Source organism: Rhincodon typus, chromosome 7, assembly GCF_021869965.1.
Source record: "Rhincodon typus isolate 14 chromosome 7, sRhiTyp1.1, whole genome shotgun sequence".
NCBI classification, from domain to species: Eukaryota; Metazoa; Chordata; class Chondrichthyes; order Orectolobiformes; family Rhincodontidae; genus Rhincodon; species Rhincodon typus.
In genome coordinates this window covers 39,869,060-39,896,764 of record NC_063338.1, presented here as the reverse complement: position 1 = coordinate 39,896,764, position 27,705 = coordinate 39,869,060, and the positions used below count along the sequence as shown (strand labels likewise).

Here is a 27,705-nt window from a genome sequence, read left to right as displayed (position 1 = left end):
TTTCAACACCAGCTTCAAACCTCTCGAACTCTATCACTGAAAAGCAGGTGCTTTGCAACAACACCACCTGCAAGTTCCTCTAAAAGTCATGCTCCAACCTGACTTGGACGTACTTTGGTCTCCTGTTGAGCGCATAATTAGCCATCTTGTAGTTTAGCTTCAGTCTCTTTCTGGCCAGCAAATCATTCAACTGCCCTTCAACTTCCTGATTAGGATTCACTCCAATCCTGCAACTGATTCTGTACATTTTCTGCATCCTCACTGCATTATAATATCTCAATCCACGCCCTCCAATGCTCTATCCTCACAGCATATGACAGAATCTAACGACTCAAGTCACCAGCAAATTTGGAGGCAAAGGTGCATTTAGTCAGGAAGTGGAAAGAGATCATGGCATCCCACCTCCACCCAATTAGGTCTGTTGTGACAATGCACATGGATGATATGTCGCAGTCTTGAAAACACTTAAAGACCCAGCCTTGACAGCCCTCTGTGGCAAAGTATTCCCACAATTCACAACTCTCTGAAAGAAGTAATTCCTTCTCATCTCTATCTTAAATGAGTGACCCCTTAATCTGTGATTGTACGGTCTGGTCTTGGACTCTCACACAAGGGGAAACAACATTTCAAATTGACTCTTGTCAAGTCTGTCAAGTCTACTGTCTGCAAACTAGGGGCATTCAACTGCATGTGTTCCTACTTGCACCAAGTTCCACTCACATTCTGTCCCTGTGTTCACGGACCAACAACGACACCCAATCAAGGAAAATGCTGATCCTAAAATTACATATCCATCAGTTAATTACCTTATATGGCATAGAATTGGGATGTTTGGTTAAACCAGCCCATGATAATATTTATGCTCCACTCATGTCTCCTCCAATTTTTGCTCATTTAAATCTATCATAAACTACTACTGCATTTTCTTCATAGGCTTGTTTAGTTTCACTTCAATATATTTATGATTTCTTACTTCAACCACTCAATTACATATTCAACAATAATAGAGGAAGCTCATCTCCCTCCTTGAGTCTCCCAATATATCATTTCTGACGAAATAAAGACAGTTTGTTCTTGAAGTTTTTTTCTATAAAAATAAACTGGAACACTTTATCAGAAACAAAAAGTTCAGTTAACAGATTGTGACCAGCCTTTTTGAATGTATGCAAGACACTTACTTTGCAGAACAGTTGGGTTGTGAGGCCCTTTTGAAGCTGTCACCTTATTGTTTTCAACTTGCTCCGTGTTTCATTGCTCCCCAACATTATAATCTCCTACAGCCCTACAAACATCTGAGATATCTGAGCCTTCCCAATTCTGACCTCTTGCGCATTCTCAATTTTAAATGTTCCACCTGAGGGACCATTTGTGAAGCTGCCAAAGCACTAAGCTTTGGAATGTGACCCTAGACCTCGCCACCTCTCTACTTTGTCTTTTTTTTTCTTTTCAGACATGCCTTAACTCTAACTTCTCTGGCGGATTAGCTCATAGGTCCCAATATCTCCAATGCAACTTGTCTGATATTTTATTTCATAATCTCCTATGAAACATCTTTGTTCATATTTTTTGTTAGGCGTGAGATGCACATATAAGTTATTCTGTCATCTTTGGATCAGAATTTTAGAATTGCTCCCTCAATAGGCTGTATTGTGGGTGTATCTTCATCACTTAACTACACCAATTTAGAAAAGGCGGTTGTGAATTACTTTCAAGTGCAATTAAGTCAAGTTAATAAGCGCTGGCTTACGTATCACATGAAGGAAAAAAACATGAAATGAATAACAACAACCACTATGCACTACTCAATGAAGAAATCACATGGTTTCAAAGAACATTCACTTATTCACTAATTAGACTTGGATTCAGTGGTTAGAAATCCCAAATAAGTCCAATGGCTCTATGCATTGTCCCCAGAGGTCAAATTTCCTCACTATTATTGTAAGTCAACTAAGAATCTCCCAATAGGGCTCTGAAAAAGACCAAGGTCCAAATGTTTGAAGTCCCAATTTCATTTGGGAAATCCAGCATCAACTTAAGATAGTTGGAATCCTTCCTGCCCGTTCCAAAGCCTATTACGCCTTAGCAAAGAACCCAACAGAAGGGACATTGTACATATAATGCAAATACCTGGTTTCTCCATGCGAACTGACAACATTCCAAACTCCAGCATTATGATCCCCAGGGAACTGTGGTAATCACAGTCTACCGGTTACCCCTATCGTCTCTGCGTTCCCCCCACCAAAATATCTATCACCAGAAATCTCAAATCCAGCCCTCTACAACATTTGTGCTCTCTTTCCAAAGTTTTAAATTTTTTCTCATTTTTGCAATGCCCATCAGAGGCTATAATGTTCTGTGTCTTCGGTTTGTGACTTCAGAAATATCAGTCTACGCAGATAGTTTGATAAAATATATAGTTAGGTCAGCCTTGGTAGTACATGTAATTGCTCCTAATTAAAGAAAAGCTGGGTACTAATGTCCTTCAGTTACCTTCAGTTTAGCAAGAAGTATCTCATGTTCAGTCAGTATTTTCCTGGTTTCTTCCGCATTGCTGCCAATTTCAAGCAGATTTGGTACTGATTCAACCAATTGGAGCTCAACACATGTCCCAGCCTGAAATACAAGAAATGATGTACAGGTGATCAGAATTACCACAACATATAACCGAAATATTTTAGTGGTATGTTATACGTAGAAGTAACATAAAAAATAAAATTAATACTTTCATAAGATTTCAGGTTTAGAATCTTAAAAAAAGTTCTCTTCCAAAGGCATGCAGAATTTTACACTGGTATGAAGCTGGTAAGCAAAGCACAGGCCAAACTTATCAAAACTAAGTTCATGTCATTCCAAATTAGTAAAATGATAGCATATTTCATTTCAGATAAAGGAAACTTGCCTTCAGTACTGCTACAACAATTCTCGAGTCTCCTGTCTGGACAGCTACGGTGCTAATTGTTGTTGCTGTAGGTCGACTTCCAGAATCACTTTCACTGCTCATGGTATCGTACTTCCCAATTCATACAGCAGTTGGATCAACCCTGCGGACTGAAGTTTTAAGTGAATTGAAAGTTAGGCTGTTAAGTAACTGACTAAATAAAATAAAACTGCAGGGCTCACTACTGAACATGCATTCAGGAAAAGGGCCCAACCGACACTGGCTCAATATCACAGCAAAGAACAGCTAGTTAAAAATAGTTTGAAGCAGCATGTGTTGTATCACTGCTTTACTAAGCTGACACACCCCTATTTTGACAGCACCAATCTGCCTGTGTTGCTCTGTTATCAGCAGAGAAACACTGGATGCAGTCCCCACACAAATTAACATGACCTTGGAAGATCAAATGGAAACAATCACAATTTGAAGAACATCATTTTGTTCACTAACAAAAGCTGTAAGCAAAAAGCTGAATTAAACAGTTTTCAGCTTTATTTTATAACATGAATCTTAAGAGAGTTACGGTAAACTTTGAATATGCTTGTGTTATGATTTAAAGTGATTCAGTGTTGCAATTTCCATTCTGAGAATTAAAAAGACAATATAAGAAAGTGCATCGAAATCCAAAGTTACAATTTACGTCTCACATGGTTACATTCACATAGGTTTTGCCCAATGGCAACTTTACTGACTGGCAGAATGCTACTTTTATACTTGGTAAATTGAATTGAAGATAAAGCTTTGCAGGGAAAAAATGTCACTGCTGGAATTATTTAGGTGTAAAGACTGACTAAAATAAGTTTCATTTCACAGCGGTCATGATCATGTTTTTATGATGTTACAAATGAATGATTAATGACTACAGGAAAAACAAATTCCATTCTTATAAATCAATAAAGAACTTCAAGAGCAAACATCACAGATTAAGCTGAATTTTTTTTTCAATGTTTCTTTGCTACAAAATTATATTCTGGATCAAGAGTAAGTGAGTTTGGGCATTTCAACACTGGTTAACTGTTTAAAAATTAGCACAGGACCACTGTACAAATTGCCGAAATTCAATAATTATTGCAATCAGTTTGCAAATTTCTGTTCAGTAGGAAATAAGGATGGTTATAACAGTGAAGTATGCTGATGCCAACATAAGGAAACCCCAAAGGCTGTAAATGACATGCATTATGCTTCTGGATACCTACAGCACAGACTGCACTGCATTTTACAAATGGTTCACACTACTGGAATGGAGCGTTGTTGGTGAAGTGAGTGCATTACGAAGGTGGTGAATGTGCTGCATTTTGGTAATTTGATACTTGCATTCAAGAGAAACAACAGGGTTTTGGTTACCTGTACGTACTGAGCGTGCAAGGAGTATGTGGGCTGCAGTCGCAAAACTTTCAGCTCTGCAACATGGCCAAGAAATGGAGTAGGGAGAGGTAGTTCTGTGAAGACCGATGGGAAGAGGGTCATGCCCACCATGTTTTCAGAGAGCGCTTCTCAATCCTCCATCTCACGCAGGATCAATGCCTGAGCTCGCACAGATTCGACAAGGAGATGATCACTCAACTGAGCTGCCTCCTACAAGGTGGCCTGCTGCCTCAAATCAGGGGGAGCTGCCAACAGCCATAACAGTGGCAGTCAGATTAAACCAGATTATCCCAGGCAGGAGTGGGTAACATAGAAATTATGTCTGCACACACTATACATCTCTGTAAAATAAAGAGAAACAGGAATAGGTGGGCACATGATTTGCTTGGTAGAATATTCCCCAGTGTTAGAGGGAGACATTAACTGATTGCACGTAGCTCAAAATTTGTGCTGGTCAGCAGCATCCTGTACAAATGTACCATCATGAGAACACTGCTTGACATCCAAAGAAAACCTGACAAGGGAGCAGCAAAATGAATGTGGCTTGAAATAAAAAGCTCCCTATATTACAACTGTCTGAGTGAGTACGCTCAGACTTGACATTCCTTGCAACGTCTCCCAACATATCATTCCAAACAGGAAACTCTATGAATGCTTCCCCTCTTCCAAGATCCTGAAATAAATTCACCAGCATTGACCTTCTCATAACATATTTAATACTTCCATTATAAAAATAAAGATCGACGATTCAACCTCACACATTCTCTTTGTGGTTACTTCACAGGTGCCTTTGATTCAACTGCAGAATCAGATTTCCAAGATGTCCTCTAGCAGCTCTTGGTCTACAATTCAAACTGCACCATCCCACCATGTGAAGAGCAGTCTTACGTGATTGGCTGAGAGACAGCAGCAAGCAAAGTACCAGAGCTGGTGTGGTGGAAACACAAATGCTGTCATCCTGAGAGAGGGCATCAGGTTCATGATCCCACTGCAACTCCCAAGGGAGGGAATCTCACAAGCCCTACTAATCTGCTGGTACACAGATTCTACATGCCATAAAAATATAAGAACATATAAAATTGGAACCAGACTAGATACTATAGCACCTCAAACCTGCTTCCCCATTCAACACAATCATCAGCCTTCACTTTTTTATGCCTGCTCCCAATATTTCTTGGTTCTCTGAGACCAAATATTTGTCTACCTCAGCCTCAAACAATAGTCAATAATTAAGCATCTACAACCCATGGGCAAGAACATTCCACAGACTCTCGACTCTGAAGAAATTTCTCTTAATCCCTGTTCTTATCCTAAATCTACGAACCCATACTCTGGATTCCCCATATAGAGGAAACAACATCTCAGCGTCTACCCTGTCAATTTTCTTCAGAATCTTGCCTGTTTCAATGAGATTCTCTTTTATTCTTTTAAAACTCCAATTTACTCAGTCTCTTGTTGGGCAACATTCTTATTTCAAGTACCAAACTAGTGAACTACACAATATCACCTTCAATGCAAATATAAAGCTCCTTAAATATGGAGATCAAAATTGTACATTGTACTGCAGGTGTGATCTCACCAGTCCTCTACCAATGTACAAGTTAATTTTTGTACTCCAACCCTCTTAGAATAAAAGGCTGACGTGCAATTCATCTTCCTAATTGCTTGCTGTGTTTGCATGCTAACTTACCGTGTTCCTTGTATGAGTAGACCTAAATCCTTCTGAACATGAATCTTTATAAGAATCGAGCCTTTTAAAATGTATTGTTTTTCTATTATAATTGAAGTCAGTAGGCTCATACTGACATTATCTCCATCTCAACAAGAGTAGGACTAGCTGGACTATCTCATGGGATGTCAACATGGACTTGATGGACAACATGAACTCCTCTGTGCTACAAATGAATGTCACCTTGTTGTCCATTCGCTTCATTTGCCTAAAGACTGTATCTTACTGTTTTTGGTCAAGTTCCTGTTGCATTAAGTGTTTAAAGGGATTTTCGTGAAGAGGCCCAGCAGGTTGTGTCACCACATCTTAGGAAACTTGTTTATTAACTACCTTCCAGATTCATGCCATCTTTCTTGAACAATTCAATTTGCAATTTAACTTGCTCCATTCTCTTAACAATTGGTTTAGAATAGCATCATGATTGGCACAGACAAGGTGGGCCGAAGGGCCTGTTATCATGCTATATTGCTCTATGTTCTATGTAATTCACCATTGTAGGGATATCCCAGAATTGACTGGCATCCCTGGCATCAGTGTCATGTTGAAAAGGCAGTTCTGCACCCAAACATGCACTGTCAGTCCACAACTGTAATGACAATTTGGTTTTTGTAGTGACTATAACCAGGTCGATCTTGTTGAGTACTTGATCGTTGATTGGGGTTGTAAATCTGGGTCAATCAGGAAGCCCTGGCTGACCAATATTAACAGGGATTTAGAATCTCCTCAGTTTGGGGGACTGACTCTGATCTGGCTGGCCACAGTGCACAAGGAAATGAAGGGGGATTTGGCAACGGGATCCTAGCCTCTATGCAGTTATTTCAGTTTTGCAATCTTGGCTTGCTGTTGTTTAAGAAACTCAATGGAATAATTTTAATTTGGCAGAAGTAGGAAAATAATGATATTGGTTCCGAAGTTGTGAACAAGTGACACTGGTCCCAAAACATTAACTCTGATTTCTCTCCACAGATGCTGCCAGACCTGCTATGTCTTTCTAGCAATTTCTGTTTTTGTGTCTGATTTCCAGTATCTGCAGTTATTTACTTTTTTAAAACCATGATGTTGATTTGGCCAATGTTAGTTGTCTGCCTAATTTCTATTTGGAAAATCAGGCTGAACCTAAAAGGGGTGGGTGATTCAAAACTAATGAAAATAAAGACAACTGTCTTGTCACTCTCTAATAACTTCTAAAGCTTCCGAGAAGATTTGTGCTTGTGGATGAGGTTGTAGACATGCTCGCCGAGCCAGTGGGTTTGGATGCAAATGTTTTGTCACCTGCTAGGTAACATCGTCAGTGCACCTACAGTGAAGCGTTGGTGTTCTGTCCTTCTTGTTATTTATATGCCTCAGTTTGTTGGGGTGTTTGCTATTACTTCCAGTTCTGTTTCTCAGTGCTTTGTACACAATGTGTTTACAATGTGTTACAATGTGTTTGTTGATGTAGTTTCAGTTGGAATACCAGGTGTCCAGGAATTCCCTGGCATGTCTCTGTTCAGCTTGTGCGATCATGGATGTGTTGTCCCAGTCAAATTCGTGTCCCTTGTTGTCCATGTGTAGTGAGACAAGTGAGAATTGGTCGTGTCTCTTGGTGGCTGTTTGGTGTTCATGTATCTGTATTGTCAGTTTTCTCCCGGTTTGGTCTATGTAATGTTTCTCACAGTCCTTGCATGGTATTTTGTATATTACACCGGTTTTGCTGGTTTTGGGTATGGGATCCTTTACGTTGGTCAGTAGCTGTCGCAGGATGGTTGTTGGTTTGTGGACTACCCTGATACCAAGGGGTCTGAGTAGTCTTGTGGTCATCTCTGAAATGTCCTTGATGTATGGTAGGGTGTTTGGTGAGTCTGGTCGTGTTGTGTGTTCCTGTTGTGGTCTATCTCGGAGGTAACAGTGGATTGTGCTTTTCGGGTATCCATTCCTTTTGAACACTCCATATATGTGCTCCTGTCCTGCTTTGCGTAGTTCCGGGTTGCTGCAATGTGTTGTGGCTCGTTTAAATAGTACCCTGATGCAGCTCCGTTTATGGGTGTTGGGTGGTTGCTGGTGTAATTGAGTATCTGGTCTGTATGTGTGTGGTCTTTCTATATACGCTAGTCTGGAGTTCCCCGTTGTTTGTGCGTTCTACCATTATGCCCAGGAAGGTGGTTGTTCTCTTCTTCTTTTGTGAATTTTATCCCGGTGAGGATGTTGTTTATGTGTCGGTGGGTTACTTCTAGTTTTGTGCGTTTGATAATCACGAAGGTGTCTTCTACATATCGGACCCAAAGTTTGGGTTGTATAGTGGGGAGTGCTGTCTGTTCTAACCTTTGCATTACTTATTCTGCAATCAGCCCTGATATTGGGGATCCCATTGGTGTTTCATTGATTTGTTTGTATATGCCGTTGTTGAAGGTGAAGTGGGTTGTGAGGCACAGATCTAGTAGTATCACTGTGGTGTCCTTATTGATGTTGGCTTCCTGCATTCAACGATGGCATATACAAACAAATAAATGCACAAAACTACAAGTAACCTACCGACAGATATAAATAACAAGCTGGGCAGAACACCGACACTTCACCAGAGGCATGTGTTACCTAGCAGGGTGACGAAATTTTAGCAACCAAACCCACTGGCTTGGCGGGCATGTCGATGACCTCAATAATTTCTAAAACTGCATTTTATTTGGTAAAATCAACTTCATTTTCCATTCAGGCCACATTGCATATTTTTTTTCAAACTAAATGATTGCAGTGTTTTGGTTAAAGCTGGTATTTTTTAGACCATAAGATATAGATGCAGAATTAGACCATTTAGCCCATTGAGTCTGCTCCACCATTCGATTAGGGCTGATATGCTTATCAACCCCATTCTCCTGCTTTCTCCCTGTAACCCCTGATATGTCACTATCTTAAATACACTCAATGACTTGACCTCCACAAGTCCTCCATGGCAATGAGTTCCACAGATTCACCACCTTCTGGCTGAAGAAATTCCTCCTCATCTCAGCTCTAAAGGGTTGTCCCTTCGCTGTGAGGATCTGCCATCGAGTCCGAGTCTTTTCTGCTAGCGGAAACATCTTCTCCACGTCCACTCTATCCAGGCCTCTCAGTATTGTGCAAGTTTCACTCAAATCCCCCCTTTTCCTTTTAAACTCCATTGAATACAGACCCAGTGTCCACAACTGCTCATCATATGACAAGCCCTTCATCCTTGGGATCATTCGTGTAAAACTCCTCCGGACCTCATCAAGACCAACACATTCTTGCTTATGTAGACAGCACAAAACACACAATATTCCCAATGCAGTCTGACTCAAGCCTCAGCAGTACATCCCTCCTCTTGTATGCTAGCCCTCTTGAAATGAATGGTATTTGCCCTCCTAACTGCCAATTGAACCTACATATTCACATTAAGAGAATCCTGAACTAGGACTCCCAAGTCCCTTTGTGCTTCAGATTTCCAAAACCTTTCCCCATTTAGAAAGCAATTTATGCCTCTATTCTTCCAACCAAAGTGCACAAGCTCACACTTTCCCATATTTTAATCTATCTGGCACTTCTATGCCTACTCTCCTACCTTGTCGAAGTCTTTCTGCAGCCTTCCCACTTCCTCAGAAGCATTTAAACTATTCCTAAAATCTGGGTTTGTATCAAAACTGCTGATAAAATTCAGAGATTTGGCTTCACTGATTTTTAAACAACTATTAAAGTAACTTTGTCATATATTTGTAATAAAACTTGACTAAGTGTCAACTGCACAAGATTACAAAAATAGCTGGGATTGTGTATGCTGTACTTTATCAGAAACTTGTTCCATTTTTGTCATCACAGCTACTACAGATCTGCCAATTGTATATCACTCACACCAGTTTATCTTTCCACACTTGTGTGAGGTTAGAACTGCACTACAGTGATTGCATACCTTTTTCTTCCATACCTATTAACAGTGATTTTACTTTATTGTACAATAAAATTATGGCTCGATTCTAAATTCAAAGTGACCTACATAACCAGAGAAGTTTCAGAGAATTGATCAAGTGGTAGTACCATAATGGGAATCCTTACCACATCAGTGATCTCAGTGAAATTGGCTGAGAATCTAATGGTTTAGAACTCCAATCCAGACTGGAGCATATTTGAACTCCAGTCAGAACTTTTAATATGAAGAATTTATATTTGGAAGATACGCTGCTGAATACATAATTGAAACAGTTGTGTTTTGTGATTATCTTTGAAACACTTGAAAGCAAAGGTAACATGATGCAGTGAGATTTGATATTAGAGGAAGACAACTGACTGGAGTTACAGAATAGAGGCAATGGGGAGGGTATGGGACCAATAGTAGCCAGAGAGGAGAGAAAAAAAATACACAGAAGGGAATAAGAGACTAGTTGGGAAGGGGTTAATAGATGCACAATAAGCTATTTGACCAGAGTAAGAGGTTTGATAAACAATAACGGGCCATTGTTGGACAATCTGTTTTGCTGAATTTGCCTTTGACAAGGATGTGTTTATGGAATGCCGCTATATTAGAACAGTTGATGACTAGTAGTTAAGTAATGTATTATTTTATTATATATTTCAATGCCAATTCTTCCTTTTTGTTTGCATTTTAACTGTGTTGGAAGAATAAAGTATGCTTTACTTAAAGCCTAGGAGTGGACCAATGAATCACATCTGGAACATAGCATCTTACACTTGCATTTAAATAACAGAAAAGTTAGAGTCTAGGCTATCTCCTTGATATATTTTGAGGGAGTTTGGTCTGGTTCATTACACCATCCTCTTCCTAGATGCCCATCCTGCCAACCCCACAAGCATTATGCTTCCCCTAGTCACTCCCCCCAAGCCATCTACATTCACCAATACTTGCCTACCTTTCCCCACAATCCCTCTGCCTAGCCACCTGCTTGGTACCTTAGCAGCCTATCACTATCTCAGTTGATTGATGTGTAGTTAAAATCACACATTATAATCACTCCATGATTTTTACACCTCCCTGTAATTTCCTTGCAGATTTGTTCCTCTTCACCTTTCCCATTAGCTGGTGGTCTATATATTACACGAAGCAATGCAATTGCACCCTTCTTATTCCTTAGCTCTTGCCAAATCCATTCTAACCTTGAACCCTCTGAAACATCCTCTTTCTCTATGTCTGCAATGCTCTTCTTAAGCAAAAAACATACCTCCTCCTTTTCTTTTCTTGCCTCCTTTACTGAACACTTTGTAACCAGGAACATTTAACAACCAGACAGAGGCAGCCAGTTAACTGTTAATCTCTTGTGGCTGTCACTAGGGTATAAAGATGGTCCTGGCCCAAAGTCACAGTCTTACACCAGGTATAGGTGCACCGTCCTCAGCCTGATCTGCTGAAGGCAATGGTGTCACTGACACAGATAGGTGAAGAGGCCGTGTACTTCTAGAGTGCTCTGAGATGAATTCCCAGGTGACATGGCTGGTGCCCTGCCTCCCAATGGAAGGAAAAGGTGAAGGTGCAACTGAAAGAAGGTCAAGGTGCCTCAATCCCCTTTCACCTTGCCTTTGATGCACTGCATTGACAGCGCAATGGAGTGCAGGTCTGAGCATATAACCAGCAGCCACTATGCATTCTGCTGGACCTTGATCTCCAGGGCAGCTGCCACACCTGACTACAAGTGCTTGCACGCTGGAGCGACAACAGTAGACATAACTTGTACGGTTTGTTCCATCTTTCATTCCAGTCTACCGATGGCCTCAGGCACCTCTGCCTGACGCTGCCCTGCAGTCTCTGTACTTGCAACATGTTGCTCATGGCTGAGTACAGAGGCTCATCATCTGCATGGAGTTGAGTGGACTTTTGGCCTTCTTCAGTCCTCTGAGTGTTGAAACCTTGGACATTGCTTCCTCCACTGGCTGTGGATTAGTGTCAGTGGAGTAGTGGTCAAATTATGACCCTGAGCTTATTCTAGACCCATTAGGTGAATGCCTGTTCTGGTGGAGGGTGCAGGTCAGTGCCATGCCAGTGTATCCTCTGAGGTTGCAGAGACATCCTCCTCAGTAGTGGTGGTGGTGCTGGGGCGGGGGGGGGGGGGGGCGGGTGGGGATGGTGGAGACTAACTCCTCTTCTTCTGCTGTTTGCTAGTATCTGGAGCAGAGAAGTGAAGCAATTAGTTGCTGAATATACATAGTCCTTTATCTAAGTAATATCTCACATTGCCTGCAAATTTGAGAAGGGTATCCTGCTGGCTTCTGCACTGGCTTCATGCAAGAGTCCAATCTCTCCATCCAAGCAGGCATGGTCACGGGGCTCTCCTACTACATGTGCAGCTGAAAACACTAATATCAGGCACCCTCTACAGTGTTTAATGAGTTCTCCCTGCTATTGTGGATCATCTTGTCCTGCAGACAAAGAAAGAGAACGATTGAGTGTGATTGCAATGTGCTCATAGGCACTTTATGAACATGCAGAGCCTAGTCAGGTCCTGAGCACTTACTTGTGACTGGCTGTGATTCTATCTTGCAACTGGTGTAAAATTAACAGCATGACATGGCTGTCACCATAATCCACGATGCTGAGGTTTGTACATTATTATCCTATCTGACATGCATCTGTGCTGGCACAATTGGACAAAGTGATGCACGATGCGTGCTAAAATGCAGTGACCAGCCAGTGCTTACTCTTGTGGAGGACAGGTGATCATTCATCCTTCTCCTGCACTGGATCTTGTGATTTTTTTTAAGTGTTTGGAGCCCATGGTTGCTGATCTGTACATCAACCTCAGGCTGATGTGTGAGCCTCCTGCTGCCACCACCGAAGAACAGAACCTCTCTTCTTTCCTGTTTGGCCCAGATGAGAACCTCTCATGTGGCATTGCTAAACCATGGGATCAGTTTTATGTTTGGTGCAAGACATCTTTGGAGGGAATAGGAGTGACAAACACAGACTGAAGAATGCTGAAAACTTTCAGTGAGTGAAAGGCTGTCCAGGTGACCGTTAAATATGCCTTCTGGGAATTCAACGCTGGAGGTCCTGGCAGGGCTGAGAACCTCATGGCTCATGAGAATTGGCGTTGCAGTTACACAACAACTCACGTGCATATTGTGATGTAAACTGTAAGATTCATATATATTTTTATTATTATTTATTGCATATTTAAGTTCTTGAAGAGTCATGGGTTTTTCTGTGTGTCAGAAATTAATAACTAACTCGTAAGTACAGCTGGATATAGATAGTTTGCAGGCTTGGGCAAAGAAATGGCAGATGGAGATAATCCAGACAAATGAGAGGTGATGCATTTTGGAAGATCAAACTCAGGTGTGAATTATACAATAAATGGCAGAACCCTTACAAGCATTGACATCCAGAGGGATCTGGGCATACAGATCCATAGACCTCTGAAAGTGGCAACACAAGTGGATAAGGTGGTCAAGAAAGCATACAGCACACTTGTCTTCATTGGCCGGGCCATCGACTGTAAAAATTGGCAAGTTATATTACAGTTGTACAACAGTTTAGTTAGGCAACATTTGGAATATTGCATGCAGTTCTGATCACCACACTACCAGAAGAGTGTGAATGCTTTGGAGAAGGTGATAGAAGATTTACCAGGATGTTGCGTGGTCTGGAGGGTTTTAGTTACAAGGAGAGGTTGATAAGCTCGGATTGTCTTGACTGTAAAAATGGAGGCTAAGAGGTAACCTGATAGAGGTCCACAAAATTATGAGAGGCAAAGCCAGGGTGGAAAGGTCAACTACAAGACAGCACAAGTTTCAAGCAAGAGGGTAAATTTTTTCATACAGAGGGTGGGTGTCTGGAATGCACTATCAGTGGAGGTGGTAGAAGTTAGCAACGTTTAAGGTGTATCTTGATAGAATGAATGGGAGACAAACAGACGGGCAGGCACTGCACATGGGCAATAAGTAGTGGGTCTAAATAAGAATTAAGAATTGGTGCAAGCTTGGTGGACCAAAGCACCTGTTCCTGTGCTGTATTGTACTGGATTTCTGTAGCTATGGTGGTTTAATTTAAAAATGTTTTTGAGGTCTAGGTTAAGAATTAAATGCTTTTTGTTTACTTTGGTAGGGCTTTTTAATTAATTGATGGGATGAAGGTGTCACTGACCAGGCCAGCATTTATTGCCCATTTCAGAAGGCAGCTAAGAGTCAACCACATTGCTGTGGTTCTGGAGTCACATGTAGGCCAGACCAGGTAAGTGTGGCAGTTTCCTTCCTAAAGGACACCAGTGAACCAGATGGGTTTTTCCAGCAATTGACAATTGATTCATGGTCATCATTAGACTCTTAATTCCATATATTTATTGAATTCAAATTCCACCACATGCTGTAGCAGGATTTGAAACCAGGTCCCCAGAATATTTCTTGGGTCTCTCCAGTGATAATACCACAAGGCCACTGCATCCCCAGTATTGGGTATTATACAAAAACCATTGTGTTTCTTTTCAATTTGTAAAAATCATGTACACTTCTTTTGTTAATAGACTTTCTGATTTGTTGTCAAAGCAAAATCGGCAACATTGTGTGCTTATATTTCAATGATTGACCACTTCATTAAAATCAAAACAAATAAAAATATGATCTATCAACAACAGCAGTTATCTGTTCAGCTTGATCTATCAAGCCAGGCTTCAGTGAGAGCTCGGGCCTGTTCAGTAATACCCATCAGCTGGGATCATAAGGATAGTGTAATAAGCTGAGAAAGTGTGTGAGAAAACATGACCCACCCTTGAGTGGAAGTGATGACCACTGACACCAGACTTAGACTGCACAACTGAAGATTCTGCTCATTGTCTAGTCCTGCAGATATCAAATGCACTACATAAACTTGCATTTATTTAAGAGAAATGACAATCCCACAGCAATACTTCAAAGTAAATTGAGAGAATTTATAACGGAAGTCAAAATTTCTCCATGCAAAAACAGTGATCATGACTTAAAAGGAAGCATTTAAGTTAAAAGCTTCAGGCACTAGTAGGAGCCAGTTACATTGAATGGATGGGGAGGAAGTGGTGGTAGGCAGGGGAACTGTCTCTTCTTGGATGGATGAGCAAATTTGACAAAATGGCTTTCTTCATGTGGGGCCATCTTGTAAGAGAGAAACATGTATACACTCCTGTACATGTTAACAAAGGTGATTTATTAATTCTATACATGAAGATTTCTTTTTCTTGTGATACTTCTGGTTGTATGATTTATAAAAATTTTCCTGCAGGTTTTCAGTTACTAATGTGATTTTGAATCCCATCTTCTTATGTGCTGCTTCCTATTTTTAGATATTAACTTGTGACAGCCTGAAATAGAACACAAAAATGACATGGAAATGACAAAACAAAACACTTTAGCAAACTATTTCACATTTCAACCTTTAAGACGCAAATTTTTATTTGGCATATTCAGTGCCCTTCAGATTTAGAGCAGCTGTCTGCATTCCAGGAAGGTTCCAGAAAACATCTGTGACACTTCAGTAAGGAGCAATGCAGTACTGATAATAACTATTTTCACTGCACTCTGGAATGTCAGTATGGACTTGCAATAAACAAAGATAAGGAAAGGTCAAAAACAACAGTGTGACAATTTTCCTGTAATGTCATTTATGTCAGGTCAATAATGCATCTGAACAAATGGATCTATCTCTGTGCAGCACAAAGTGAAGAAGGAATGTGTAGGAAGAAAAGAAACAAACAATTAGAATAAAGGGATGGTGTTATGTTCTGCATACAGGGTGAGAAAAAGGCCATCGGGTCCATTGGTACTTCACATCCTTTGATATCACATATGTATACCAACTATGCATGTCCTAGAGGAGGCAAAAAAAAGTAAAACTGGCAATTATTCAAAAGGTCTCAATTACAAAATTCTTTCTAATTTCACAGGAGCAATTAGCTATGCTCTTGGGCCATTGCAGATTCACACATTATTTTCATGAATAATTTACTCTTATGGCATCATTTTTTCTTTCAGAGATATCATTAATGTGTTCTTCAGGACTGAAAGGAGTTAATCTCACCTCATCTGCAATTGAGCATTTCCTGTGAAAGGAGAAACTATGACTTTTGTTCCCTGCTTCCTCAACTTGTACAGGGAACTCTTCATTCTATCAATTCCAGCACCTCCAAAGTATCACTTTTACATTGCTCTTATATTTAAGAACCTTGTCAGTTTAACAATGGAAGGTTATAATTACAGTAAAGACTCTTGTGATTAATCAAGGCTGAATAACACATCCATATTATCTGAAATGTTTAAAAGAAAAATGAGCCTGAAATCTCAGAAAGATCCTCAAGTATCAATGTAAAAAAAAAAGTCCTGTGAAATCTTGTACAAACAATGCAAGGCAGATTTTTAATCCGTATGGGAATCAAGGGTTATGGGTGTATAGCAGGAAAGTGGAGTTGAGCATTATCAGACCAGCCATGATCACACTGAAAGGCAAAACAAACTTGATGGGCATAATGGGTTACTTCTGCTCCTATGTCTAATGATCTTATGGTCTAAAATAGATTCTCTATTGAAGAAATGATCTATTCTGATCGTGAAAACTAAACATGTGACTTATGTAACTTCCAACAGAAAGCCTCAAAAGCCTGGAAAAGGCTGTAATCCATTTGGCTTCTTTTACCAGCATCTCTAACTATTGGCTTACATTTTCTGGAGCTTCATCAAAGTTTTGATTTGATTTGATTTATTGTTGTCACATGTACCTAGGTTTTGCATGCAGCACAGGCAGATCATACTGTACAAAGTGAATAAGAATAATAAAACACAGCAAGGAGTACAACGTAACAGCGGCAGAGAAGGTGCACAAAGAGCAAGGTCAATGCTGACCTTGATATTTGAGCGGTCCATTCAGAAGTCTAATAACAGCAAGGAAGAAGTTGTTCTTGAATCTAAAGGGTATGTGTATTTAAGCTTTTGAATCTTCTGCCCGACGGAGGAGGTTGGAAGAGATTATAACCAGGCTGGGAGGCATAATTATTAATTTTCACAAAGCCCAGAACTCATTATTCAGACTCATTTCGCATCCATCTCATTCACAATGGCAAAAGTGCAAGTCTCATAGAAGCCCACGTTCTTGATGAACCTATTCTGCAGAGTAATCTGGCACAACAGGTACAAACAGTAATCAATCCTTTTTATGAATGAAATAAGACTTGGAATGACACCGGATACCACTTTACACTTCAATTGTCTATACCATGTTAAAATGCTTTTAGAAGTTCTCTAAAGTATTCTGGGTTAGTATTCCATCTATAGGCTTATTCTAAAAAAAATTGTTCATGAGATGTGGGTGTCAAACGTCAAGCCTGCATTTGTTGCCCAATCCTAATTGCCCTTGAGGTAGTTAGCTGCCTTTTTGATCCATTGCAGTCCATTTAGTGTAGGTACGCTCAGTGCTGTTGAGGAGGGAATTACAGGACTTTGGCCCATCAATGGTGAAGGATTGGCTCTATAGTTCCAAGTCAGGACAGTGTCCATGACACTGGAAACTTACAAGTGCTGGTGCTACCATACATCTGCTGCTCTCGTTTTTCTATGTGGTACAGGTCAAAGTTTGGAAGCTGGTGTTAAACTTAGTGAGTTGTTGCAGTGCATTTTGTAGATGGTACAGAGACTGTGCATCGGTGCAGCTGTTACATACGGTGTCAATCAAGTGGGCTGCCTTGTCCTGGATGGTGTTGAGCTTTAAGAGTTGTTGCAGCTGCACTAATCCAGTTAAGTTCAATTTCTGGTCAATGGTAAGCTGGTGGAAATTGATAATGAGGGATTCAGTGATAGCTAATGCCTTTGAATGTCAAGGGGCAACAGCTAGATTTTCTTGTTATTACCTGCCACACATCATCCCAAGACTGAATGTTGTCCAGATCTTGCTGCACTTGAACAGTCTGTTCCAGTACCTGACAAGTCACAAATGGCAGTAAACATGGTGCAATAAAAAGTGAGCATCCTCACTTTTGACATTTCACAATAAAGGTTTAGATGCTTTTCATCTTCCTAATTGCTTGAGGTACCTGCACACTAACTCTTTACATTCTATGTAAGATTGTAGAAAAACTTCTTTACATGTAAGTATTTATAAGTTTCACCTTTTAAACATGTTCTGCTTTTCCTTATGACCGAAATGAATAACTTCCTACTTGACATTATACTCCATAGTTACCCACTCACTTAACCTGTCTATATGACTTTACAGACACTTTGCATCCTCCTCTCAGCTTAAAATTCCACCTAATTTTGCATTGCCAGCAAAATTAGATACATTACTTTTGGTCTCTTTGTAAATTATATGTAAATTCTAAAAAAAAGGATGGGCAGAGAAGATAGGCAAAGGTGATGAGCAGGAAACAGACTTGCAAAAAAAAAATGAATGAGGATGAGGACAAAGCCAACATTTGAAAGAAAGAGATCAAAGAGACAAGAAAACAGCACACAATGTCATCAAGTAAAGCAGTCTAGCATTGCTTTAACTATTAATGTACAGAAGTTGTTATCCAGCCTTGGTCCTCATCTTTCAATCCATTTAATAGTTTATAAAAATTGCTGTTAAAGTTGTAATAGCCTGTCCTTTTTACTGTTGAGCTAACCAACAAAGTCTAAGGCCCAATGCTAGATGCATTTTGACTCTATCCATTCAGATGTATAGGTTGTTCTGAATTGCTACACTATTAAAATTTTGAAAAAAATAACTCAATAAAGTCTTTGTACTACTATTGTGATAAAACATTAACTGATAGCTATGTAGTGCCTTTAATATACTGTCCCAGAAAGTGCAGCGTTCGTACACAACAAAGCTTACAAATGGGCTGAATGACATAACACAGAATGATATCCGTCATATATATCAGCAAATAGTTGTCTAGTTTATATTTATAATGGTTTGATGGTGTCAGCCAGTGTAGCTGTTTCACCTGGTCAAGCTTGGTGGCTTGGTTAGGGTGCACCTCTAACACTAAGCATTTAAAAAATAATTCTATATATGACAGACTTCTCATGAACTGATCAACCTGGAAACATTTTGAGTATCAATTGTAGCTTTCAAAAAGATATTGGATAATTATTGAAGACCAAAACAAAAACCTTGCAACTATGGAAAAAATCTGGGGAGCGAGACTAGTTGAGTTGCTCTTGTGGAGACTTACCACGGACACAATGGGCCAAAACAGCCTCCTTATACGTGTTAACCATTCCTTGATTCTATCAGGCGTCTGGTACCAACATTTGGAGAGCTATTCCAGGGAGTGGTCAGGCAATTGCCTGATCGAACAATACTTAGAATTATTCCAATCACTCAACCTTTAAGACTCCTTGCTAATCGTCTATGTGGTGTCCCCTCAGCAGATGAGATATGCTAAAGGAAAAAAATGGTCTTTAGTCCTTACCTTAACAGAGACTGAGGACCAATATTTGCTCTAAGCTGCATGACAACTTCGTAACCTATAAAATCACTATGCAGGAAGACTGTCCTTTAACTGCTGTTTGAAGATATGTAAAAAATAAATAAAAGGGGCCACACACTTAATGACCTACACACTCCAAAAAACAATTTAGAAAAACATTGATCAGTATCCATACATAAATATATAAAATTCAATCCGGGTATGTGAGGTGATGCACTTGGGCAGGACAACAAGGCAAGGGAATACAATGAATAGTAACACCCTAGGAAGAAGCAATAATAACAGGACTTTGGTGTCCATGTCCACCAGTTCCCTAAGGTAGCAAGACAGGTGGATAAATAGGTCAAGGAGGCATTTGGAATACTAGGTTTTATTAGCCAAGGCACAGAGTTTAAGAGCAGAGAGGTTTATGCTGGAACTGTACAAAACATTGGTTAAGCTGCAGCTAGAGTATTGTGCAGTTCTGGAATCTACGTAGTAGGAGGGAATGTGATTGCACTGGAGAGGGTGCAGAGGAAATTTACTTGGATGTTGACTGGGCTGGTTATGAAGAGGGATTGCATGGACTAAGATTGTTTGCCTTGGAGCAGAGGAGACTGAGGTGGTGACGGTTGTGGGGAAGAGATGATTCAGATGCATAAAATTAGGAGGGGCCTGGGGTTAAGGTAAGGGACAGGAGGCTCTAAAGGGATGTGGGGACGAACCTTTTCATCCTGAGGGTGCTGGGAATCTGGAACTCATTGCCTGAAAAGGTGGTAGAAGCAGAAATTCTCATAAAATTAAAGTAGTATTTAGATGTGCACTTGCGATGCCACCACATACAAGACAATGGGCCAAGTGCTAGAAAATGGGATTAGCATAGTTAGATACTTGTTTTTGACTTGAGCAGACTCAATGTGCTGCAAGACTTTTTTGTGTGCTGTAGGCCTAGATTTTGTGTGTTCTCATATTAATGAGTGTGCCAAAACAGTTATACAATACGTGTAAGTGGATAAATTAAATGCATGAACAAAAACAAAGCTGCTGGAAAAGCTCAGCAGGTCTGGCAGCATCTGTGGAGGTAAAAACAAAGTTAATGTTTCGGGTCCGGTGACCCTTCCTCAGGACGTGTGGAAATGTCACCGGACCCAAAACGTTAACTCTGTTTTTTCCTTCACAGATGCTACCAGACCTGCTGAGCTTTTCCAGCAACTTTGTTTTTGTTCCTGATTAACAGCATCCACAGTTCTTTCGGTTTAAATTAAATGCATGGTTGGTTTGTTGCATATGACTTCAGAGTCACTGCATATGATTTCAGCAATTATTGTAATAGAGTTATACAGCATGGAAACAGACCCTTCGGTCCAACTCTTCCACGCCGACCAGATCTGACCTAGTCCCATTTGCCAGCATTTGGCCCATATCACTCTAAACCCTTTCTATTTATACAACTATCCAGATACCTTTTAAATGTTGTAATTGTACCCACCTCCGCTATTTCCTCTGGCAGCTCGTTCCATACACGCACCACCCTCAGCATGAAAATGTTACCCCTCAGACCTTTTAAATCTTTCCCCCCTCACCTTAAATCTATGGCCTCTAGTTTAGCACTACACCACCCTTGGGAAAAAGACATTGGCTATTTATCCTATCTATGCCTCTCATGATTTTATAAACCTCCATAAAGGTCACTCCTCAGCTTCCAACGCTCCAGGGAAAAGCCCCAGCCTATTCAGCCTCTGCATTTGCTCAAAACCCCAAGTCGCAGCAAGATGCGTATAAGTCTTTTCTGAACCCTTTCAAGTTTAACATCCTTCCTATAGAATGGCAACAATACTAAAATTGTATGCAGTATTCTCAAAGTGGCCTCATCAATGTCCTCTACAGCTGCAACATGACCTCCCAAATCGTATACTCAATGCTCTGACCAATGAAGAAAAGCATGGCAAATGCCTTCCTCACCGCCCTGTCCACCTGAGACTTTACTTTCAAGGAACTATGCACCTACACTCCTATGGATACCCCTATATTCACATCCATATTGTTGAAATGAAATCACAATTTCAGTTTTCAGCTTCATGTCTTAGATATATGCCTATATCTTACGTTTCTGATTTTGTCTTACCTCCATTAATCTTTCTACCTTTCTGCCATTAAACCCAAGCTTGATATCACTTCTTGATTAACCAACACGCTAAGGAAGGGTCACCAGACCTGATACATTAACTCTGATTTCTCTTCACAGGTGCTGCCAGCCCTGCTGAGCTTTTCCAGTAATTTATGTGTGTACGCTCTTTTAAAGCCAGCATTACAGATATTCACCACAGCTCCTTCCAAACCCACATCCCTACCATCTAAAAGGTCAAAGTCAGCAGATTTATGGGGTTGTCACCACCTGCAAAGTATTTTCCAAACCATACTCTATCTGGAGTTAGAACTATATCGTTATTGCTTCACTGTCACTAGGTCAAAATTCTGGAACTCTCTTTGCTAACAGACACAGTGGATGTACCTATACCCCGTAGATGACAGCAATTCAGAAGCTAACTCACCACCATCTTCTTAAGGGCAATAAACACAGCTGCCAGTGACACTACCTTCCCTGAATGAATGGAAAAGTCATAACTGTCACTTGGGCTTTCAATTTTTTTTTCATACCATCTTGAGGGAAACAAATGTCAGTGATACTTTGCGTACATATTGCATTTTATTTTGCAAGGATGAGAACCATTACTTTCCAATGCAAAATTGCAACTTGAAATGTTGGGCTGTCAAAACATAGTTATTTATCTGTATTTTAAAGCTCCTTATCATCAAATATCATGTAATATGTAATTACTGTAATATGTAAAACAGATTAGGTATTGAAAAACAAAGAAATTATAGCAAAGGCATTGAAATGTACATTTCATATTGGCACAAATTAAAGCTGCAAATTAAAAAAAATAAAACATTAACTGCAAGGGAAATATTTTATCAACATCTATGAACAGATATAATAAAAGCCAAAAAGTACCACTGCATCTGTCTAAGAACAGTAAAAAGGACTGCTTAGTCCATGGACATTCTAAAATATTTTGTAGCACCATTAAGCTTTTGTACCAACCACTAAACTTAACAGTTGACAGGACTGAAAAGCTCTAGGGGTAAGAACTCAATTCAGTGCAATGCTTTCAATTCCAATATTACGTTATTGTCAGATCTTAATACCATTGCAACAACGTTAATTAGTCAATATGGCTTCTACAGTCAAAGCTGATAACGGCCTGTATTCAAATGCAAGCTGTGCAGAATATGCATGGAGTGGAGTCCGTTTCTCTCACTTGCAGAATGTATTTCTGCAATAATTCTACACATATAATGCACAGATAGGATATCAGGCTTATTTTCCAAAGTATAACTGCACATGTTGTACACAAAAATTGCTTCAAGGTCCATTATCAAAATTTCACAGTTTATGCACACTTGGAATGCAAACCCATTTTCCAGTGTAAATAGTTCCATCATATGCAAAACAAATTTCTATTATCTCAATGGTATGCTGAGGAGGTGATTCCAGTCTTGCTTTTGACAATACACTAAAAAGGCTGATCCATTAACTGTCCTTTGGAACGTGTTCTGGCATCTGTGGCTTCTTTTGGCTAACCAGTCGCATCTTTTCTCGGATATGTTCTGCTGTAGAGGCCATGTCACTTGGACTTCCAAAGTACTGCTCCGATCTGGAAAATATTGATAACACATTTAAGTATGGAGAGGCAGAATTATTGAAATGTAAAATAATCATAACAGCTGAAAATAAACTTTAATGAACTTCTGTGTGGAATTCTGAATGTTTGGTGTTCATTTTGCCCAAGATGATTTGAAATATAATTTCTTCATCTTCATCTGAACAAAGCCACTTAAAATAAACTTAACATTTGTTTAATGGATGTAGGTGCCATTTTATTGCCCATTCCTACTTGCTCTGAGTCAACCATATCGCTGTGGGCTTAGAGTCACACATAGGCCAACTGGAGTAAGGATGGCAGATTTTCTTCCCTGAAGGACACTACAGGTTTTCACAACAATGATTACATGGTCATCATTAGGCCAGCATTTTAAATCCAGATTTTTATTGAATTCAAAATTTCAACTTCTGCCATGTTGGGAATCAAACCCATGGCATCAGGACATGAGCATAGACCTCTGGATTACTAGCCCAATGACAATACCAGGCCACTGTTTCCCTTAACTAGATGAATGTGGCAGGTTTACACTAAGAAAGTAGGAGAGATTCCACTATTTATTTGGTTTTATCATCTCCAAATTGCGTCTAAAAGAAACTCTGTGGGATTACATAATTCTTGCATAACTTTATTGTGCTGCAGATTTTACAACTGAGCTAGGGCCTACCTACACTTTTGATGCTTAGTTTAAATTTACAGGATCTATTCCACTGGCAAATAATTCTTTACGCATTTCAATAGGTAATGCCAAAACAAATGTTACTTCTCTTATACAACCTTGTACAATAAAACTAATCACAAATTTATTGGGAAGTTAGACAAGACATTGGATAATGAACGATATGAGATTCAATTAAATCACACTTCACTTCTAAATCACATACTGATCACAATATAGTACATACAGTAAATAATATTACATGATCTCTGAGTTCACAGTGAAGAAGGCTAATGCGGAAGACTAGAATAATTTATTTCATGAATTTGTTGCCAAGTGTCAGAAGCAAGTACTTTCAAGTACACTTATAGAACAGATCAGCAAAAAGAAAAAAAAAATCTACATTGTGCAAATTACATCCTTTTATTTCAACTTCAGAAAAATCTGTTTTCTAATTTTCACTTCAGTTGTCATTATGATCTGAATGACATTGTAAACAAGTCACTCATTTGTGACTCTATTGCACTGTGGATCTACTCAAATTAGAAACTACATGATGGCTGCCAACTTATTTCACACCACACACACTCAAATGTGTCTGAAGAATTTCAAACCATTGTAGCTGAGTTTTACTGGAAGGTTGGTCTCTCATTGGGCTCCAAATCGGGATGCATAGCTGCACAGGCAGAGTGCTAGGGCATGATACTGAATCTTACCAGCAGTATTCAGTGAACAGCTGATGGGTGGGGGGGGGTGTTGGAAACGCCCAAAAACAGGTGTTGGGTAACAGCAGGTCCCAGAAACTGAAATAAGAGTGACAGCTGCATTTAAAACACCCTGGAACAGACACTACACAAAGATTGCTTTCAAGAAATGACTGCAGCTAGGGGAAGAGTAGTTCCTAAGTTTAATGCTTCCTTGGAAATGTTTCTCCAGCTAGGAAAGGGACACAGAGAAGGGTCTTTCCCAGTCAATAGGAAGAAAATAAAAGTGAATCACACAAAGAAGGCATGGTCGAAGGCATGGAAAATCCATATTTCAAATCTGGAGCAGTAGCTCAAGTCATTGTGGAGCATTCACAAAGCTGATACTTTTGCCATCTTATGGACAGTGAGGCAGTCATACTTTACCAGTTATTCATGCTTTTGTCACCTCTAAATATTTCTTCTTCATGCATATCACAGATTAATAATTTCTTGACTTGTTGAAAATTCAGCCTTTCCCCACCTGTCCTGTCCCACATTCAGCATGATTTGTTCATCACATTTGATGAAGTCCATTTGCTCCCTGCTCTTGACTGCATTGAATTTAAACTAATCTTCTTCAAATTGCTCCAAGGCTTTGTCCACCTTGTCCCTACAGTATGCTTGACATTCTTTCTAACACCCTTCAGTCCTACAATTCTGGCCTTTTTTTCATGTTTTCTTCTTGACAGTGGTGAAACAGCCTTCATTTGCCCCTCGAATTCTCTTCCTAAACCTCTCTTTCACACAATTTTTTTAATCAAACTTTCCACCACTTCTCCTATCTCTATCATAATATGTAATCCATTTGTTTATTTCTTTAACCAATTCTTTCCACCCCCTTTCTATAAAAGGCCTTTGAAAGTTTTCTACAGTATAGACACTGCTGGAATAAAATTTTCCACTTGAAAATGTTGAAGATACATCCATTTTCCCAACAATTTGTGGCTGTTAAATGATACTAGCTGTTCAGCTTAGCTTGAAAGACACTTTGCACAGATGTGTGTCAATAATCTAAATCATACCCATCAGGATAAATCACAGGCACTGTTAATCTGTCTAATAATGATTTTCCAGTGACTTCAACTTCATCAAATCTTTCCAGAAACTCCTTCCAGGCTTCAGTGTGCTCCTCTAGTTGTGAGTTATCTTTTAGTATCTGAAGAAAAAATGATTATAAATTATGAAACATAACGCATGTGGCATAACCATAGACTGAATAAAATTCCACTCAATTCTAATTAAGCAGTACACATGTAGTTATAAAGTATGTGTCAGAATATTAGATTTCTGGTATCAAATTGTTCAAATATGTGGCATTTTGACGTGTAGGTTTGACTGAAATACAAAACATGATTTTTAAAGCACTGCAATACACTTTTGTTGAGAGAATTACTCGACTTTCTTCTACTTGCTAAATACAAATCCTGAAGCAAAATACGATCTTTAAATTTAAACATATTTATCACAGATATGTGCATGGGAAGTCATGACCACACATAATTTGCCAAAAGTGCATTAAAACTAAGCAGAGAAAATTTTACTAGCTAATAATTGGGAAGTGGATAAAAATCATGCATTCTGTAAAATGAAAAGTTTCTTGATGTAAAAGTGTAACCGTATTCTCGTCATTAGATTTCATGAAGAAATATAAACATTTTGGATAACATTTTAATCTGAAAAATAAACCTTTTAGCATAAATAATTAATATTAGAAAGCTACATCTTCTGAACAATGAATTAACAAAATAATTCTAATTATACATCAATTAGAAGTACACTTTTCTTCTTCCCATTCTGCAGAATGAGGAGACTCTTCTAGTGACTACTCAATGGAGAAGGCTACTAAATGCAAAAATGAGCCATGAGCAATCCCTAAAAAGATTAATTCAATTCATACCAATGTAATGGAGTGAACATGCTATGCTACAACATTCATTTGTTTTAGTTTCTACAAAATGATCAAATCTAGAATTATTTAATCATAACCTTAGAAAATGGTTAGCAGATATTTATTCAGAAGCAAGTGCTTCCAGTTCCTAGTAGTTCCTATTAGACTTAAGCTTCTCTTTCACAGAACAGAAACATGTGGACAAAGTGTTTTTGCAATAGCTGTGTAGGCAATTTTTGTGTGGGGTATGATCTTGACTCACATCAACAAACTTCCTATTACAAGTTCAGATCCATATGGAGTTAACCTTGATGCAAGTCAGACACGAAAACTGACCTCAGGTCCTCAGGTCAGAAAGGTAAAAGAAAAATCATCTAGGCTTCCTATTCCTTGTTGGCACCCAGACACCTTCATTGTAAAATGTGTAGAGAGAAATGTCAGATATTGACAGAATCATGCTTGATTACTTGATCATGCCATGTAAATTTACTCATTAGCTAAGCCTATACATGAAATGTAAATGAGTCACTACATTCAGGAGGGCAGTGAAGAAAAGTACTTCTTAGGTGCTACTGTGTATCTAAATATTTCTAGGCCAAAAACAAAATAAAACACAAACCTTTTCAGCAGCCAAGTTAAATGCACAAGCTAAGTTCAGTCTGTGAATCCGTTCTTCTGATGTCACAGTAAACTGTTTCCAGACTCTGTTCAGTCTTGGTAGTGTCTCGCCTGATGATCTTGTGGTGCACCGTAGAGACTGACACAGCACCACTGTGGCCTGCAGCAACTGTCTTCCATAATCGTAGGTGCTCTAGGTAGATCATTAGATGAGATTAAAAAGAAAAGATGTTACTTGGAGCATATTTTGCATCCTATTGATAGCAATCTATTTCATTTCAGATAAAATTTAAAATATCAGCAAAACTGAATTAATGATTTTTTGGATAATAATACATCATTAAAAATACCTTAATCTTCTCTAAACAGACAAATTGATTAAGAAATGCAGGATATTTTAAGTCATTGGATAGTTCACATGTTCAACTATCAAGAAGCAATCTTCTGCTTCCTATAATTTTGTACAGTGTGCCACCATACACCTGTGTTTAGCCAGGATGAGGACTTTAACATGAATGATAAATTGGCAGCTAAGGTTAATATTAGTGTTAAAGTCTTTGGAAGTATGTAAATAAATTTTTAAATATGGCTCTGTTCACAGACCTTTTAGCACTTTCTGATGTCATAAAACTTGCCGATTTCCCTCTTCCCAAAGTCCAAAATATTCTTCTATGAGATAACAATTTTCATTT

At 39.3% G+C, this 27,705-nt stretch overlaps 2 protein-coding genes across 3 annotated transcripts in view; both read right to left on the bottom strand.

Moving 5' to 3' along the window:
• ccdc141 (coiled-coil domain containing 141) overlaps positions 1 to 3,001 on the bottom strand; it is a 136,323-nt gene extending 133,322 nt beyond the window's left edge. Inside the window, exons 1-2 of the mRNA XM_048599203.1 lie at positions 2,900 to 3,001; positions 2,491 to 2,613 (exon numbers count right to left, since the gene is read on the bottom strand). Coding sequence (XP_048455160.1) covers positions 2,491 to 2,613; positions 2,900 to 3,001 — 225 coding nt within the window. The remainder of the gene's footprint in view (positions 1 to 2,490; positions 2,614 to 2,899) is intronic.
• Positions 3,002 to 22,125: 19,124 nt separating this feature from the next.
• Positions 22,126 to 27,705, bottom strand: part of sestd1 (SEC14 and spectrin domains 1) — a 136,782-nt gene continuing 131,202 nt past the window's right edge. The window contains exons 16-18 of one of the 2 annotated variants that reach the window (XM_048599507.1): positions 27,015 to 27,206; positions 25,530 to 25,663; positions 22,126 to 23,097 (exon numbers count right to left, since the gene is read on the bottom strand). In XM_048599507.1, the coding sequence (XP_048455464.1) occupies positions 22,974 to 23,097; positions 25,530 to 25,663; positions 27,015 to 27,206 (450 nt within the window). In that variant the 3' untranslated portion in view covers positions 22,126 to 22,973. The remainder of the gene's footprint in view (positions 23,098 to 25,529; positions 25,664 to 27,014; positions 27,207 to 27,705) is intronic. The other variant, XM_048599508.1, reaches the window with a different exon arrangement.